Source organism: Pelmatolapia mariae, linkage group LG20, assembly GCF_036321145.2.
Source record: "Pelmatolapia mariae isolate MD_Pm_ZW linkage group LG20, Pm_UMD_F_2, whole genome shotgun sequence".
Classification (NCBI taxonomy): Eukaryota; Metazoa; Chordata; class Actinopteri; order Cichliformes; family Cichlidae; genus Pelmatolapia; species Pelmatolapia mariae.
The window spans coordinates 39,546,182-39,563,366 of record NC_086244.1 but is presented as its reverse complement, the minus strand read 5'-3'; the positions used below and the strand labels follow the sequence as shown (position 1 = coordinate 39,563,366).

Here is a 17,185-nt window from a genome sequence, read left to right as displayed (position 1 = left end):
TTAAAATAACTATGTTAAAGGAAACACTGTGAACCTAGTCTATGAATCATTCTTTGACTTGTTAACTCTTGCGAGCTGTTTGGTTAAGTATACGTACCAAAACTAATTCATTTAGGAAAACAGGCGCTTTGGATTAAATGAGAAAGCTGTAGGCCCACGCTAAAGAATACAAACATTTGTGTGTATTTGTTGCCCTGGGACTGTGAACAGGTTCAGGATCAGGGATCAGTAATGAAACCAATCAAATAACAAAAATGGCTGAAAAATACATCATGAAGTATATAAAATGTTATGTGTGCTGATGACAACAGACTACAATTTTTATCTCTCATTAACTGCAATAGATTACATTTGACTGTGTATAATTTATATTTTTTACAAAGTATGAACATGAATTATAAAATTATGTAGTAGTAAATTATCTGTGAGCAATAGTGACAGTAGTAAATCTGTGAGTATTGCAATAACCTGCAATAACAACCAGAAGGCCAGAAATGGAATGAGCAAAGCAAAAAGAGAAACAGAGTGATGTCAATACTCCTGCAACAGTGTGAATGATGATGTCAGGACATCTACAGTGTGGCAATACTCCTATTTGAAATCTACTATGACTTTCACAATGTTAGTGATGAGAAATGTTTTCACCACCATACTCCATGCTCTGTTTCTCACCGATCTGAATGTGATTCGGTCCAATGTGGAAAGGTGTCACTAGGCCCTCCAAGAAGTCTCGGACACGTCTGAAGTTAATGCGTCCGATGCTCCAGGAGCCGTCCACCAACAACATGATGTCTGCAGCTGCATCGCTCGCACATTCAAATGGTTTCCTTGAAGACATGCCTTAATAAACAACACAAGAAGCAAAGGATGTAAAGAACACACGTACTTTAAATGAGGAAACAGATGGCACCAAAACTGTTTTTAACGTAAAGGCGTCTAACTATTATGTACATGTGTCGACATGGTGCACAGATGCAGAAGTGAGCTTTCATGCATGTGAACGTCTGTTTCTTTCCTTCGATTATAAAGGAGAGAGGCGAAACAAATGCCCTGTAGCCAAACAGAATGGTCTGTCATTATCGCTTAGCTGTCCCTCCCCCCTGTAAACACTGTCATCACATTTCAAACACTTACTGTTAAGTTACAAGAAAAGGAAGCTGGTGGAGGCCAGACATTACTTTAGTTTAAAATGAGTGATCACTGCTATTGTGATTGGAGATTCTGTCAGGTTTATATAACACTGGAGAGCACTGTTTATCGGTACCTGGCTGGGTGGGAAATGGGCTCTTTCGGGGTTTCTCCTGAGCTGGTTTACCCTGTGTTGTTCCCTGCTCCTCCTTGTTCTCCATCTTGGAACGATCCCGCTCTTTCTTCTTCTTCCTCTTCTCTTTGCCACTTTTCTCAGGGGTCTTATCTGGGAGTTCAGAGGGGGTATCTGTAGCTGGAGGCTCTGGAGAAGAGAGGTAATAGTAACCACTTGGGTGGGGTTACAGTAAGATAAGCCAAAATTGTTTAGGGGACCAGCTGAGGCTGTGCATGACAAGAAGTCTGATGACTTTAGATTAGTCTGAGCTCATAAGCATCAAAGGGAAAAGTGAGAGAAAACCTTCTTTAGCTGTTAACAAATAAACATTTTCATTTCATGATAAACATTTGATAAAGTCAGAAAAAAGTCCACAGTTTTCCCCAGTAAGTATTTTGACTTGTTTATGAAACTGTATGGGAGTGAACAGTGTCCAGCAGCCAATGTGGTGCAAAGGAAAACATGTATGACTATGGCTCAGATTATCTGAGCTTGTTGCTAGCTCAAGTCAGCTTTGTAAGCATTATCCATGAAAGAGGCAAAATGTATGTGTCCTATCTGATGAATAATAACATGTCTCAAACTAACCAATCGTGGCAAGAACATGTTGTGTGCTCTATGTTTTTGTTTTGTGTGGCTTTGTCACCCCCCCCCCACGGTTAAAATGACTGTGACCATAATATGTTTTGCTGCTGACAGTCAACACCTGTGGATTTAGCATCCATGTTAGCAGCATGCTATGACATTCCGGTTAGCATTAACCCAGGAAAAGTGAGCAGTAATGGGGGCCAAGTTAGGCTCCACGAGTATATTCAAATTAGAATACGTGATCACTTGTTTGACTGGATGTTTTATGTTTAACCAGCTAATATCTCACCTTACTTTGTACTATTTTTAGTCACCCTATAGCCATTCACAGCAATTCATGTCATGCTGTAGACCTGTTTTTTTCTGGACTCACTATTTTTTTAATATAGAGTTATGGTCACAAGCTTATATACACTCATCATGGGCATGAATGTCAATTTGGGGTTAATTTTTCTTCACATCCGCAATTACTTAAAACAATAATTAATCAATTAAATGAATTAACTAATGAATGAATTCATTACTTTAATTACTGAGTGCACAAGGTAGAATTTATTTGGGATTTTCGAGCTTTTTTCAAAGCTTTTGACAGTAAAACCTTTTTCTAGAGTGCATTTGGCTTGTCCATATGGGAAGCTACAAATCTCAGTCAATGCTCAAGGTGTCAGTTTTGGAGCAGGAGCCTCTTTTCATAGTTGGCGCCCTCTCTGTACATGGTGTACAGAGCTAGATAAATATCCATGGAACCTAAGTTGCTTCACACGCCATTATTTAGGAAACTAATAAAGGATTACACTGGAGCAAGCACAATATTCAATAAACTAGTGGCTGTGATATAGTGGTCACTACTATCCCTTGTGACCATAGCAACCCATTTTCTAATAAAAAGCCATTTATTTCACTATGTTGCTGCTTAAAAGGTTAGCATCAAGGGAAAACTTGAGAGTCTAAAATTGTCAACAATAATATTTTCTTTCATATTTTATGCTATCTACCACCATAAACTACCTGTAGTACTGGCAGAGGCAGGAGTGGTGGTCGTAGGTTCCGGATACAGAACTGTTGGTACATCCAGCAGAGCCTCTGTTGCATCTTCCAGTTCTCCTGATCCTGACCCACCTGGCAGCAACTTCTTCCTGTGCTCTCTGGTGCCACTGCGGATCATCTCCTCCTCCCGCAGAGTCTGCACTAGAAGAGAGAAATGTTGATCATCTGTGTAGTATTGATATTGATAATCGGCAACTGCTGTTGTGATTTGGCGCTATATATATATATATAAAATTCAATTGACCTAATTTGTCAGTTTATATGAAGGTCAGTTATATTTCTACTGGCAGAAATGGCTTTTAAAAATCGACTTAGTACACAGAACACATAAAAGAGTAAATCCACAAGAGTCTTACAGATGATGTGGCAAGTTTAATATTTAAAGCTCAAACATCAAAACAACAGCCTGCTGAGGAAAACAAGTTTCTATGATTACATCAGTGTTAGTATTCTGCATGGTGGCCCTAACAACCCTAGTGCAAATAACATAACTAGTGTGTTAGTCATAACATTTTGACATACATCAGAAAATCCCAAAAGATCTTAAGTGGCTTTTATAACGCATGGGCCTAGAGGTGCACTGGATAATGTGCCTGACTTACAGATGAGGAGATTCTAGGTTCAACTCCTAGCTAGCTCTAAGAACCTTTACAAATATCTCTAAAACAAAAACAGTCACTTTGCCAAAACATGCCCAATCTCATTATTTGCTGTTAGTTTCCAGGACGAGCAAATCACAAAGGAGTTTACATGTTTTCAGTGGCAATATGAACATTGCCGGAAGAGAGCCGGCTTTCTTGTGCTGCTTCGTCGTCTTCGGGGGCTTTATTCCTGGGCTGCTAGCGGTAAGATCCACCTGAGACTTGTCGGAGCTGGATTAATCCCCACAACCCCCTGTGTTTACCACTCAGGCTGTCACATGAAAGCATGGAAAGCCAAGCCTCATCGCGGCAGGAACCCTGTTTTACTGCGCAGCTTACCGCATAGCGCAAACTCTGTTCCTGGAAACTCTACCCAGGAGTTTCGCAGCTGGGTCGCAGCGTTAAATGGATGTTAATTAATGTCCGCTCAATTGCCAACAAGTCTTATATCTTAAATGACTTGTTCTGCACGGAGAAGCTTGATTTTATGTTTATCTCTGAGACTTGGCAGCGTGAGAATGAAGTCTCACATCTTTTAGAGCTGTGTCCCACTGACTGTTCATTTCTCTGCGCACCTCAGATATCTGGACGAGGAGGTGGAAGAGCGGTAATTTTTAAAAAGACATTTTTATGCCAGATGATCTCCTCGAGCTGTTACAACTCTTTTGAGATGATTATGATAAAAATTGGACGAGAACAGCCCATGTACGGCATTTTAATTTATCGTCAACCTGGGTCTGCTGCCTCTTTTCTATCAGACCTACAAGAATTTTTAACTTCCACCATTAAACTAGGCAATGTCATCATTGTTGGTGACTTCAACATTCATGCAGAGGACTCATCAAATAGTACCACTAAGGAGTTCCTGAGCATCATGGACTCTTTCAGTTTTGTTCAGCATGTATCAGGTCCTACTCACACAGCTGGGCATACTCTGGACTTGGTCTTCACCTATGGTGTTTCCCTTGACCACTTGAACTTAAATGATGTTGTTTTTAGCGACCATAAGTCAGTCTTTTTTAATGTATCTGTCAACTCAGAGTCTCTTCCCCAAAGTTTTATTAGGCGCAGGTGCTTTATTGATGACTCTGTCATTTTTAAGTTTTCTTCTCTTTTTAATTTTAAACCTTCTTCTGATGATGCTGACATCCTTATTAATTCTTGCCATTCTTAATCAGGTTGCTCCTTTCAAAACTAGTCATTGCACTGCTAGTTCCCGCACACCATGGTTAAATAATCAAACTCGTGGTCTTCGATGCTCCTGTCGAAAAGCAGAGCGTCTCTGGAAGTCCACTGGTCTGGTTGTCCATCAGGAACACTTCAAAGAACTTCTTCACTTATATAATGAGTCAGTCAAAGAGGCCAGATCCTCTTACTTCAATAATCTCATAAATCGTCATTAAAATAACCCAAGAATTCTATTTGATACCATCAATAGTATTGTTTCTCCTCCAACTCAGCATGCTGTGTTACTTTCTGATGAAGACTGTAACACTTTCCTCAATTACTTTGTAAATAAGGTGATGGACTTGAGATCCAAAATCTCCTCAAGTGCCTCCCCTTATGAAGATGCCCCTTTTTGTCCCGGGTCATTTACTTCTTTTTCATCAATAACACTCAATGACTTAATTGCAGTAATAGGTAAAATGAAATCCTCATCCTTAGATATATTACCTCCCTCCGTCCTGTCCGGGACTCTCACTAGCATTGGTCCCACACTACTATCCATCATCAACAATTCACTGAGGCAAGGCTGTGTTCCGTACTATTTTAAACATGCTGAGGTAACTCCTCTGTTAAAAAAACAGAATCTAGATCCTACCTCCACTAGTAATTATTGTCCTATTTCAAGATTGCCATTTATAAGTAAATTACTAGAAAAAATTGTAGAAAATCAGTTCAGGTCCTTACTATGCAGATTGCAGATTTTCGACCCTTTTCAGTCTGGCTTTCAAAAGCAGCACTCTACGGAGGGTCTATAACGATCTACTAATGTCATCTGATGCAGGGAGTTGTTCTGTGATCATTTTGCTTGATCTTAGCGCAGCCTTCAATACCATCCATCCATCCATCCATCTTCTTCCACTTTATCCGGGGCCGGGTCGCGGGGGCAGCAGCCTAAGTAGAGAAGCCCAGACCTCCCTCTCCCCAGCCACCTCCTCCAGCTTATCCGGGGGAACACCAAGGCGTTCCCAGGCCAGCTGAGAGATATAATCTCTCCAGCGTGTCCTGGGTCTGCCCTGGGGCCTCCTCCCGGTGTGACATGCCCGGAACACCTCACCCAGGAGGCGCCCAGGAGGCTTCCTTGTCAGATGCCCAAACCACCTCAGCTGGCTCCTGTCAATGTGGACGATCAGCGGCTCTACTCTGAGCCCCTCCCAGATGGCTGAACTTCTCACCCTATCTCTAAGGGAGAGGCCAGCCACTCTTCGGAGGAAGCTCATTTCCGCCGCTTGTATCCGCGATCTCGTTCTTTCGGTCACTACCCACAGCTCGTGGCCATAGGTGAGGGTAGGGATGTAGATCGACCGGTAAATTGAGAGCGTCGCTTTTACACTCAGCTCCCTCTTCACCACAACGGACCGGTGCAGCGTCCGCATCACTGCGGCTGCAGCACCAATCCGTCTGTCGATCTCCGGCTCCCTTCCCCCATCACTCGCGAACAAAACCCCGAGATACTTGAATTCCCCCACTTGGAGCAGGAACTCATCCCCGACCCAGAGTGGGCACTCCACCCTTCTCTGGCTGAGAACCATGGCCTCAGATTTGGAGGTGCTGATCCTCATTCCCGCTGCTTCACACTCGGCTGCGAACCGTTCCAGTGCGAGCTGGAGGCCATCACCCGATGAAGCCAACAGAACCACATCATCCGCGAAAAGCAGAGATGAGATTCTGAGGCCACCTAAGTGAAAGCCCTCCGCCACTTGGCTGCGCCTAGAAATCCTGTCCATAAAAATTATGAACAGAATCGGTGACATAGGGCAGCCCTGGCGGAGCCCATCACCCACCGGGAACGAGTCCAACTTATTGCCGGCAATGCGAACCAAGCTCTTGCAACGGTTGTATAGGGATCGAATGGCCCGTAGCAATGGGCCAGACACCCCATACTCCCGCAACACCTCCCACAGGACACCCTGAGGGACACGGTCGAATGCCTTCTCCAAGTCCACAAAACACATGTAGACTGGTTGGGCAAACTCCCATCCGCCCTCAAGTATCCTTGAGAGGATAAAGAGCTGGTCCAGTGTTCCGCAACCAGGATGAAAACCGAACGACAAACTCTCCTTTCCAGCACCCTGGCATAGACTTTCCCTGGGAGGCTGAGGAGTGTGATCCCCCTGTAGTTGGAACACACCCTCCGGTCCCCCTTCTTAAAGATGGGGACCACCACCCCGGTCTGCCAGTCCAGGGGTACTGCCCCCAATCTCCACGCAACATTGTAGAGGCGTGTCAACCAGGACAGCCCTACAACGTCCAGAGCCTTCAGGAACTCGGGGCAGACCTCATCCACACCAGGGGCTCTGCCACCAAGGAGTTGTTTAACTGCCTCAGTGACCTCGCCCCCGGAAATTGGCGGGTCATCCCCCTCATCCCCAGACTCTGCTTCCTCCTCGGAAGACGTGTCAATGGGATTAAGGAGGTCCTCGAAGTATTCCTTCCACCGCCCGACAATTTTCTCAGTCGAAGTCAGCAGCGCTCCGCCAGCACTATACACAGTGCAGGTAGAGCACTGCTTTCCCCTCCTGAGATGCCTGACGGTTTGCCAGAATCTTTTCGAGGCAGTCCGAAAGTCTTTTTCCATGGCCTCTCCAAACTCCTCCCACACCCGAGTTTTTGCTTCAGCCACTGTATTCCGCTTGGCCTGTCGGTACCTGTCAGCTGCCTCCGAAGTCCCACAGGCTAACCAAACCCGATAGGACTCCTTCTTCAGCCTGGTGGCTCCCTTCACCTCTGGTGTCCACCATTTGGTTCGGGGATTACCACCACGACAGGCACCAACCACCTTGCGGCCGCAGCTCAATGCAGCAGCTTCGGCAATGGAGATGCTGAATATGGTCCATTCGGACTCAATGTCCCCAGTCTCCCTCGGAATGCTATTGAAGCTCTGCCAGAGGTGTGCGTTGAAGATCTTGCGGACTGGGGCCTCTGCTAGGCGTTCCCAGCACACCCTCACTACATGTTTAGGTGCACCGGGTCTGTCCAGCGTCCTCCCCCGCCACCTGATCCAACTCACCACCAGGTGGTGATCAGTTGACAGCTCAGCCCCTCTCTTTACCCGAGTGTCCAGAACATATGGTCGCAGGTCTGGTGATACGATTACTTCGATACCATCGAGCACAAAATCCTACTTAACAGGCTGAAAGTTCTCGCTGGTATATCTGGCACCGCCTTAGACTGGTTTTCTTCCTATTTATCAGGTAGATCCTTTTCTGTTAGGACTGACAGGTTCTCCTCTAACATTGCTGCCCTAACCTGCGGGGTTCCACAGGGTTCAGTTTTGGGTCCATTATTATTTTCTTTTTATATGCTTCCTTTAGCTGGCATTATTCAGTCTTTTAGTGACTTGTCTTATCATTTCTATGCCAATGACATTCAGCTGTATATGTCCTTTAAGCCTCATCAGCTGGATAGGCTGTCCACCCTAGTCCAGTGCTTAACTCTAGGTTTCTGACTGGCTTTCTAACAATTACCTTGTTTTAAACATGAACAAGACAGAGACCATGATCATAGCTCCTCCTGATCTATAATCTAAAATCAGTCAGGTTCTTGCCCCTTTCTGTCCTTCTGCTAAGCCAAATATTCGAAATCTTGGAGTAATATTTGACTCTTCTTTGGGCCTTGACTCACACGTAGAATCTCTGTCTCGTTCCTGTTTCTTTCATTTAAGGAACATTTCTAAACTGCGACATATGGTCTCCTTAGCTGAACTGGAAAAAATTGTCCATGCATTTGTGTCATCGCGTTTAGATTATTGTAATTCCCTGTTTACCAGCTTGGATAAATCATCTTTCCCGCCTCCAAGCTATACAAAATGCAGCAGCCAGACTACTAACTCGCTCTAGCAAGCGAGCTCACATTACTCCTATTTTATGTTCTTTACATTGGCTCCCAATAGATTTTAGAATTCGTTTTAAAATCATTGTTTTAACGTACAGAGCAGTACATGGCCAGGCCCCAGATTATTTATCCAAGCTTATCCAGTCTGTGGCACCAAGGCTGTGGAACAGTCTACCTCTGCAACTATGTTTGATTGACTCTGTGGAATCCTTTAAAAAGCAGTTAAAAACTTTACTGTTTAAACAAGCCTTCGGTTGACCAACGCTTTTTACATTTTTACATTTTTAATTTACATTTAACCTCTTATATTGTGTATATTGTGCATTTTGCTATTTATCGTACTGTTTATTTTAATCTTTGTGTACAGCGCTTTGTGACTACCTGTCTATGAAAAGCGCTTAATAAATAAACTTTACATACTTACTTACATTAATTTGAATATTATTGCATAAATTTACAGGAACATTATAGTAAAGCAGTAACTACGTCCAGGACAGAAACAACCGCGTCATGCTGCAAACACAACATCAGCTTTTTGGCAGCATCTGCACAGAAAACATGCTAACACAAAGATAGCCAAGAACCCAGAGTGAAGATAAAGGTTAGTGTATGCTGATCCCAGCCCAGCAGCCAGACCCCGAACTTCAACAGACTGATGAGCAGTCAGCCTGCAGCCTGCACTTCTGCCTGTTCATGCTTCTAAAGTTGAATCACCATGACGATCACTTTGAAGTGTCAGCTGGTTTTCAGCTTTGTTTTGTGCTGTCAGCTTTGCGTTCACACATGAAAGACAGATTGTATGTGGGTCTTCATTAGGATAGGGATTTGTGTTGGTGTTTGGGACTTTAAGGTTTCTATTGTTAATGGTAACTATGTGAAAATGTTTTAGGTCATTTTTAAACTAATTAATAAGTACTGGAACAAATTAATTTTTTCAGGCAAGTAATCAAGTAAGGTACTGCATTATTTTTAAGAAAAGTAACAAGTAATGTGTAATAGACAAGTTTTTTGAGTAACCACCCCGACACAGATCTTAACCTTTATGACGTCTATCACTGAAGAGCATACACAGCACTGGTCAATAACACATCCTTGAAAGTTGAGTAAACTTTAGCACACTCCATTCAGGAATCACCAAAGGATGCACATGCAGTTAAGTGGTACAATGGATTACACATGTGACTACAACTCAAACTACTCTAGACTAGACTCATGGTTAAAGGTCAAAGAACCTTTATGAGCCCACTGTAGTCACTCGTGTCTCAGGTTATTCACTGTGCTAAAAGTTGCTTTAATTCATATGCAAACACAAAAGGAGAAAAAACTGTAAGATCTCCAAAAGTCTTTTTAGCATATCCTTGTCTGGAATTAAGGGACAAAAATTTGCAGTTAAACATTTAATATGTTTTCTATGTTATATTGTGAATACAAAATGGGTTATTAAGAGCTGCAAATGAGGATGAAAAGTAAGAATTGCCTTGACACAGTAACAGTAATAAATAAGTAAGGGACCCTGAGGGAGTTAAAATAAGATGAAGACACATCAGGAAGGAATTCCCAGACTGCCATCATTCCAACATGACAGCCGGCGTTACGAATTTCCAAGTTGAGGCATTTTCTGGCCTGCCTGGACACGCTTACCTCGACACAGTAATCTAATACTTCTTCCATCCTTTGCAAGCAGCCAGAGGCTACATGAAAATATAATACAATCACACGAGAGAATCATTTACAACTTTACAATATGGCAACAGTGAAAGGGACTCACAAACTGGGGAGGAAAACAACCCAATGGGCTACAATGCCTGAGTCTAAGCCTCCAAACACAAGTGACCCTTCATTAAAATGAATCCTGCTATTTCTGTCATTAGGAATTAAATTAAATTAAATCTGCTCTCCTCCCTGCAAGCTGCTCCTCCTTAAACACAGTCACACAGTGTGGGTGACTGTGTGAGGCTCTTTGGCCCAGAAAGCCATCATCGACTGTAATGTTACCAGTAAGTTTGTGTCAGAAGGCGGATTTACAATCCTGGCGAAACACTCGATCCAAGCATGTAATCCAACTGGTAATATTAGTACTCAGCCACTGTGAGTGTGAGGTTATGGGCTTGCATGTGTGAAAAAAATGATCTTCAGAATATTATATAAGATGACAGTTGTCACTCATTTAAACATATATACATGTATACAATCTACATGAACCTCTTGATTACTCTCAACAACTCAAATATATTTATTATCTCCTACTATTATCTCTGCTCAACATACAAAAAGCTTCTTACTTACACTGTAAGTAGGAAACTTACAGAAATCCACAGATGATGCTAAATATATAGTCTCACAACAGACAGACGATTTTAAATCGTCTCCATTTCTCCGATCAACCCTGTTGTCTTTCTTACTTGTGAATCGTCTCTTTGCAAGAAGTTTCTCTGTCGTCCCATTGAGCACAAGGACCTGGAGGTAATATTCCTGACTGGAGTCCAGACCTGCCACTGTTGCCCGGCCCCGGGTGGTAGTCAACATGAGCTCTGGCTGTGGCACCTCTGGAAAAAACAAGCATTTGGGGTGACTAATCTTTCTATATAAGTAAAGCGAATTATATAAAAAACACATCACTGTGTGACATTAAAGACAGAGTTTGCATAACTTGAGTTACGCTTGAATTCAACAGGAAACATAATAGAAACCGGCAACTATTTGTGAAGCATGTTTCTGGAGATAAATAGTCATTAATGAATTAAAATTGTGATGTACTTAGAAACTTAGAAAGTTCATATACAAAGTTCATATACAAATTACTGATTTCAAATTTTAGAAACATGTGAGCTCAAAAACTTACCAGCTCTGCAATTTTGACATTACTCCTTTGTTTGCCTTCGTAAGTCAAAACTTTGACTTCTTATGTATAATTCTGACATACGAGGTCAACATTTTTACTTCTACAGGGTGGGCCATTTATATGGATACACCGTAATAAAATGGGAATGGTTGGTGATATTAAAGTCCTGTTTGTGGCACATTAGTATATGTGAGGGGGAAAACTCCTCAAGATGGGTGGTGACCATGGTGGCCATTTAGAAGTCGGCCATCTTGGATACAACTTTTGTTTTTTCAATAGGAAGAGGGCCATGTGACACATCAAACTTATTGGTAATGTCACAAGAAAAACAATGGTGTGCTTGGTTTCAACGTAACTTTATTCTTTCATGAGTTATTTACAAGTTTCTCTTTGTTCACAGCCATTGACATGTGGAAGAGGTTAACACGTGAGGAGCGAATCGAAATTGTGTTGATATCTGGTGAACGCAGTAACCGGGTCATTGCAGCAGATTTCAATGCAAGACACCCTGCGAGACCACCCATCTCCCATGCTACAGTTAGCAAACTGCTTGCTAAGTTTCGTGAAACTGGTTCAGTGTTGGATTTGCCAAAATGTGGATGCAAGAAAACTGTCACTAATGAAGAAACATCAGTGGCTGTCCTAGTTTCATTCAGCAAGAACCCACAGCGTAGCACTCGCCGCATGCCACTGGAGAGTGGCATTAGTCGAACATCCCTTCGATATTAGCTACTCACAAATGGCACCCTTACAAACTCCAGCTACTGCAGCATCTCAACGAGGATGATCCAGATCGGTGCACAGAATTTGCAGAATGGGCAAAACAAAAATTGGAACAGGACCCTCAGTTCACGCAGAAGATTTTGTTCAGTGATGAGGCAAACTTTTATGTGAATGGTGAAGTTAACAAACAAAACCACCGCTATTGGTCTGACACTAACCCACATTGGATGGATCCCTCCAAGACTGTTGGACCAACAAAAGTGATGGTTTGGTGTGGTATATGGGGTACAACGATAGTGGGTCCATTCTTCATCAATGGAAACCTCAAGGCCAGTGGATATTTGAAATTGCTACATGATGATGTGTTTCCCTCTTTATGCACTGAAGCTGGCACGTTCCCTGAGTTTTTCCAGCAAGATGGTGCACCACCACATTATGGGTGCCAGGTCCGAGCATTCCTAGATGAACAGTTTCCTGGAAAGTGGATTGGTCGTCGTGGGCCAGTTGAATGGCCCCCAAGGTCTCCCGATCTGACCCCCTTAGACTTTTATCTTTGGGGTCATCTGAAGGCAATTGTCTATGGTGTGAAGATACGAGATGTGCAGCACCTGAAACTACGGATACTGGATGCCTGTGCTGGCATTTCTCCTGCGGTGTTGCTATCAGTGTGTGAAGAGTGGGAGAAGAGGGTTGCATTGACAATCCAACACAATGGGCAGCACATTGAACACATTTTATAAGTGGTCAGAAACTTGTAAATAACTCATGAAAGCATAGTTGAGTGCTACGCTGTGGGCTCTTGCTGAATGAAGCTAGGACAGCCACTGATGTTTCTTCATTAGTGACAGTTTTCTTGCATCCACATTTTGGCAAATCCAACACTGAACCAGTTTCACGAAACTTAGCAAGCAGTTTGCTAACTGTAGCATGGGAGATGGGTGGTCTCGCAGGGTGTCTTGCATTGAAATCTGCTGCAATGACCCGGTTACTGCGTTCACCAGATATCAACACAATTTCGATTCGCTCCTCACGTGTTAACCTCTTCCACATGTCAATGGCTGTGAACAAAGAGAAACTTGTAAATAACTCATGAAAGAATAAAGTTACGTTGAAACCAAGCACACCATTGTTTTTCTTGTGACTTTACCAATAAGTTTGATGTGTCACATGGCCCTCTTCCTATTGAAAAAACAAAAGTTGTATCCAAGATGGCTGACTTCTAAATGGCCACCATGGCCACCACCCATCTTGAGGAGTTTTCCCCCTCACATATACTAATGTGCCACAAACAGGACTTTAATATCACCAACCATTCCCATTTTATTACGGTGTATCCGTATAAATGGCCCACCCTGTATATTATATTTTATATAATATATTTTACTGGATCATGCAAAACTAGGCAGTATATTTTTATTACTGAAGTTATTAAGTAAGCAATAAATCAGTGAACAAAACTTCATACCACTGCCATATTTTTCTGAACAAAAACCAAAAAAGACCAGGACTAAATCTTAACAAGGGTCTTTTGAACAACCAACAGTTCCTACTTTTTCTTCATCTGATCTAAAAAATAACTTTTACACACTTTCTACAGTGCATTTTCATCTGATGCTTCAAATTCCAGATACACTGCCTGTTGAAAGTCTGGGCAGTTCTTTGTAATGACTTTGCCAGAATTGGACAGCCTTACCTCTTTAATCCTGTCAGCACCACCTTTTCATTCTCTTCCTGCCATCCTACAACTTTAAACACACTACAAAAGTGCTGCACTAACTTCTTCTTTTAAGTTCATCTCTGTCTCTCTCTTAGACCTGCCTAGACTTAGCTGTGCTGTGTGGAACGGGAGCTAAAATGCCGACAAAGAGAAAACAATGCTTAGGAAAAATCACAGATGTGGAGATAGAGGGGAGGAGAATGGGCTGTATTTTTATCCAAATTATGACCTGCAAAGCAAGAGAGCTGGCAGTCTGGATGGCAAAAGAATACTTTACAAACCCATTTTTAAGCAGTTTCAAACTAGACGGGATGTGTGGTATAATAAAAGCTTATGAATAAACTTCATGATGTTTATTATGTCATTAAAAACTTATAATTATTATACATTTGAGACACTTGGGAGCGAGTGTACTGCTGGAAACCATAGGAAAATGTTACGTAGCATTTTCAGGATTGAGTGTGTTCCTGTTGCTTCCCAAACACAACCTTACTTGATGTGCGAAACGGTGTTGGAACATTTATCAGAGAAGCAAAAACTTCACACACCAGATGTGCATCACTATACTAAAATACCTCTGCACAATAATACAGGACAAAATCTCTTACTAAATCAATCAAGTGGCGGCGCCTGTTCGTTGACAGTAGAGCCCAACCAACATATCGGCCAATATGATGAATCAGCATTTACAGTGGCTGATAAATAAAAATCAAAGAAAGGACAGAAGAAACACCCTTCAGCCATGTTACAAGTTTTGATGTTGTATCGTTTGTCTACCAGAGGATACTCTGCAACTTCCTGTTGGCAATGCGTTGCCAACACAACCAAAACGTAAATGAACAATCCACGAGTTGTATGAGTAAAAGAACCGTATTTGTAACTGTACTGTTATCTTAGTGAGTACTTACATGAGTTAGGGAAATCTGTTTACGTTTTGTGTTGCTGAAAAAAAAATAATCTCATAATATATTGTTAAATCACCAAATATTGGTATTGGTCTTAAAAATGCTATTTTGGTGTTTGTTCTCTTCTTTTAGAAAATGCTATCAAGTGATATTCTTAATCCTCCCAAACCTTGATGACCAGTGGGTACCACCTGTGAACGCTACCAAGGTTGTTGTTTTTCTTATTTTTCCCATTCTGATGACAACATGTGATTTCAGCCTAAGACCTGATTCATACTTTCAATTTCATTCCAAGGCTTTTAGATAGACTTTGTAGGTATATCAAATTGGAGGAGCTCCTAACTCTGCTGTCAGAGTACTTTCTTCACAGCTGGAGAACTCTCACCTGAAATCGGTCTCACTCTGACCTTGTAACCCTGAACAGGCCCATCAGCCTCCTTCCACTTCATCTGCAGTCTGTCTTCAGACAGGACCGTCAGCTTAAGACGACCTTGAAAGAGACAAAGAGAAGAATAAAAAATATCTGGCTTTAAAATGTTTAGCGCATATTTCTGGTTAAAGACTTGGGTCAAGGGAAAAAGTTGACATGACATTTGCAGACTTTTCAAAGATCAAAGACACAAGCAGTGAAACTTTCTTCATTCTTCCCGTTCTCTCACTTCCTTCTCAACACATCAAATTCATCTCTTGTTCTGACTTCATCTACATAATTTCCAGCAGGGGTTTCCCCAACAACCAGTGTCTTTCATGTTTCAATCATGCATCCATCAAAGCATGCCCTGTCCTCCCATCTAGCATAGAAACAGGAACAGGACGCCAGTTGGAGACTGCAGGTTCAAAGGTCATGTCAGAGGAACGTCACAAAGTTACACTGTGACAGGGTTTTGTATTTACTACGCAGTGGGGTTATAGATGGAAAGGAAGATGGGGAAGGAGGAGAGGGGATGCAAAACGGAAGCAAAGACATGAACAGCATGAATTACAGAACTTTATAACTTGTGTGAACACATGACCCTCAGCACTCAACAGATCCTTTCCTGACTAGCAAGCATCCATGTGTCTATGTAAAGGCCTCTGTCTGCGACTGTGTACTGGGCCCAGGGGCCACTGGGGGGTCTTCATCTACATGTGTGCCTGGCAGGGAATCACATAGGGACTGACGGGAATTTAGAGAGACAGGGTCACGGTCTAACAGATCCACTAAGAACAACAACTTTTCCAGACAGACAGGCAGTTATGCAGCCAAATACAGTATCTGTATTGTGCTCTAAGATTTGTGGGCTAAGAACAGCTGGATTTGCCCACCATTTCCAGTTCAACACTCAAAATATAATAATTTCCTTGAGACTTCCAGATTGTTTCTTTTATGGGATGTAGTATTAAGTAACCATGAGGTAAATATGGAAACTAGCAAAGTCTCAAAAATACCTCAAAGTAATTGGTTTGTCCTTATATGTTCATTTTGACAGCCAATAAACTGAATGGTGAGTTGTTTTTCTCTGTATTTATTATTGTGCGATCTACTGTACAATATAAAGCGCCTTGAGGCGACTTTTGTTGTGATTTGGCGCTGTATAAATAAATTGAATTGAATTGAATTGAATTGTTTATTATCAAACTAAATACATATTTTCAGCATAATAAAAGAAACACAGTCTTTGGATGATTATGACTAATATGGTTACATTAGTTCAGTTCATTTGGTTTTGGGAGTGACTGCTTTTCCAGAGAAAAAGACCTAGCTATCATTCTCTTCATAGCAAATACGTTTTGATGCTTGAATTCAAATAAAATCATTGACCCGATAATTTGTATGCTGACCGTACCAATTAAAAAAGGTTCTGCCATCCGTGCCAACCTGATTTTTCTTGTCACTGTGTGGATACACAATGACAGCGACACACAGAAAGCCTCAAAAGCACTGACATCAAATGCATAGAACGTTGGAATAACTGTATGTATAAATGTGGGTAAATGCTACAGAACACAAAGTAGATACATTATGCCAAACTTTGTGGGTACAAGACATTTATATGTAAAAGCTACACAGCAGATCATAAAGACATTATCGCGACTTCACTATTAGCTTGCTTGGTAAGAGTCAAATGATTATTAGATATATGTGTATACCTTGGCCATGGACAGCAGAAGACAGCAGCAGGACACTGAGCAGGAAAAATGGCATTAGCCAGGAAGATGACAATGATGTAGCAAGGAGGTGAGGAGACATGAGTGGAGCCTAGAAATATAAAAAAATAACGCTGTCAGTATTATTTCATTTATGTATGCTCTTATTTTTACATACACACACACAAACACACACAAACACACACATGCATGTCATTAGGTACACATGTTCGA

At 42.0% G+C, this 17,185-nt stretch overlaps 1 protein-coding gene across 1 annotated transcript in view; it reads right to left on the bottom strand.

The window, feature by feature from the left end:
* LOC134619011 (collagen alpha-1(XX) chain) overlaps positions 1-17,054 on the bottom strand; it is a 36,640-nt gene extending 19,586 nt beyond the window's left edge. Inside the window, exons 1-6 of the mRNA XM_063464687.1 lie at positions 16,955-17,054; positions 15,210-15,314; positions 11,040-11,183; positions 2,900-3,079; positions 1,316-1,450; positions 673-840 (exon numbers count right to left, since the gene is read on the bottom strand). Of these exons, the coding sequence (XP_063320757.1) occupies positions 673-840; positions 1,316-1,450; positions 2,900-3,079; positions 11,040-11,183; positions 15,210-15,314; positions 16,955-17,054 (832 nt within the window). The remainder of the gene's footprint in view (positions 1-672; positions 841-1,315; positions 1,451-2,899; positions 3,080-11,039; positions 11,184-15,209; positions 15,315-16,954) is intronic.
* Positions 17,055-17,185: the final 131 nt, after the last annotated feature.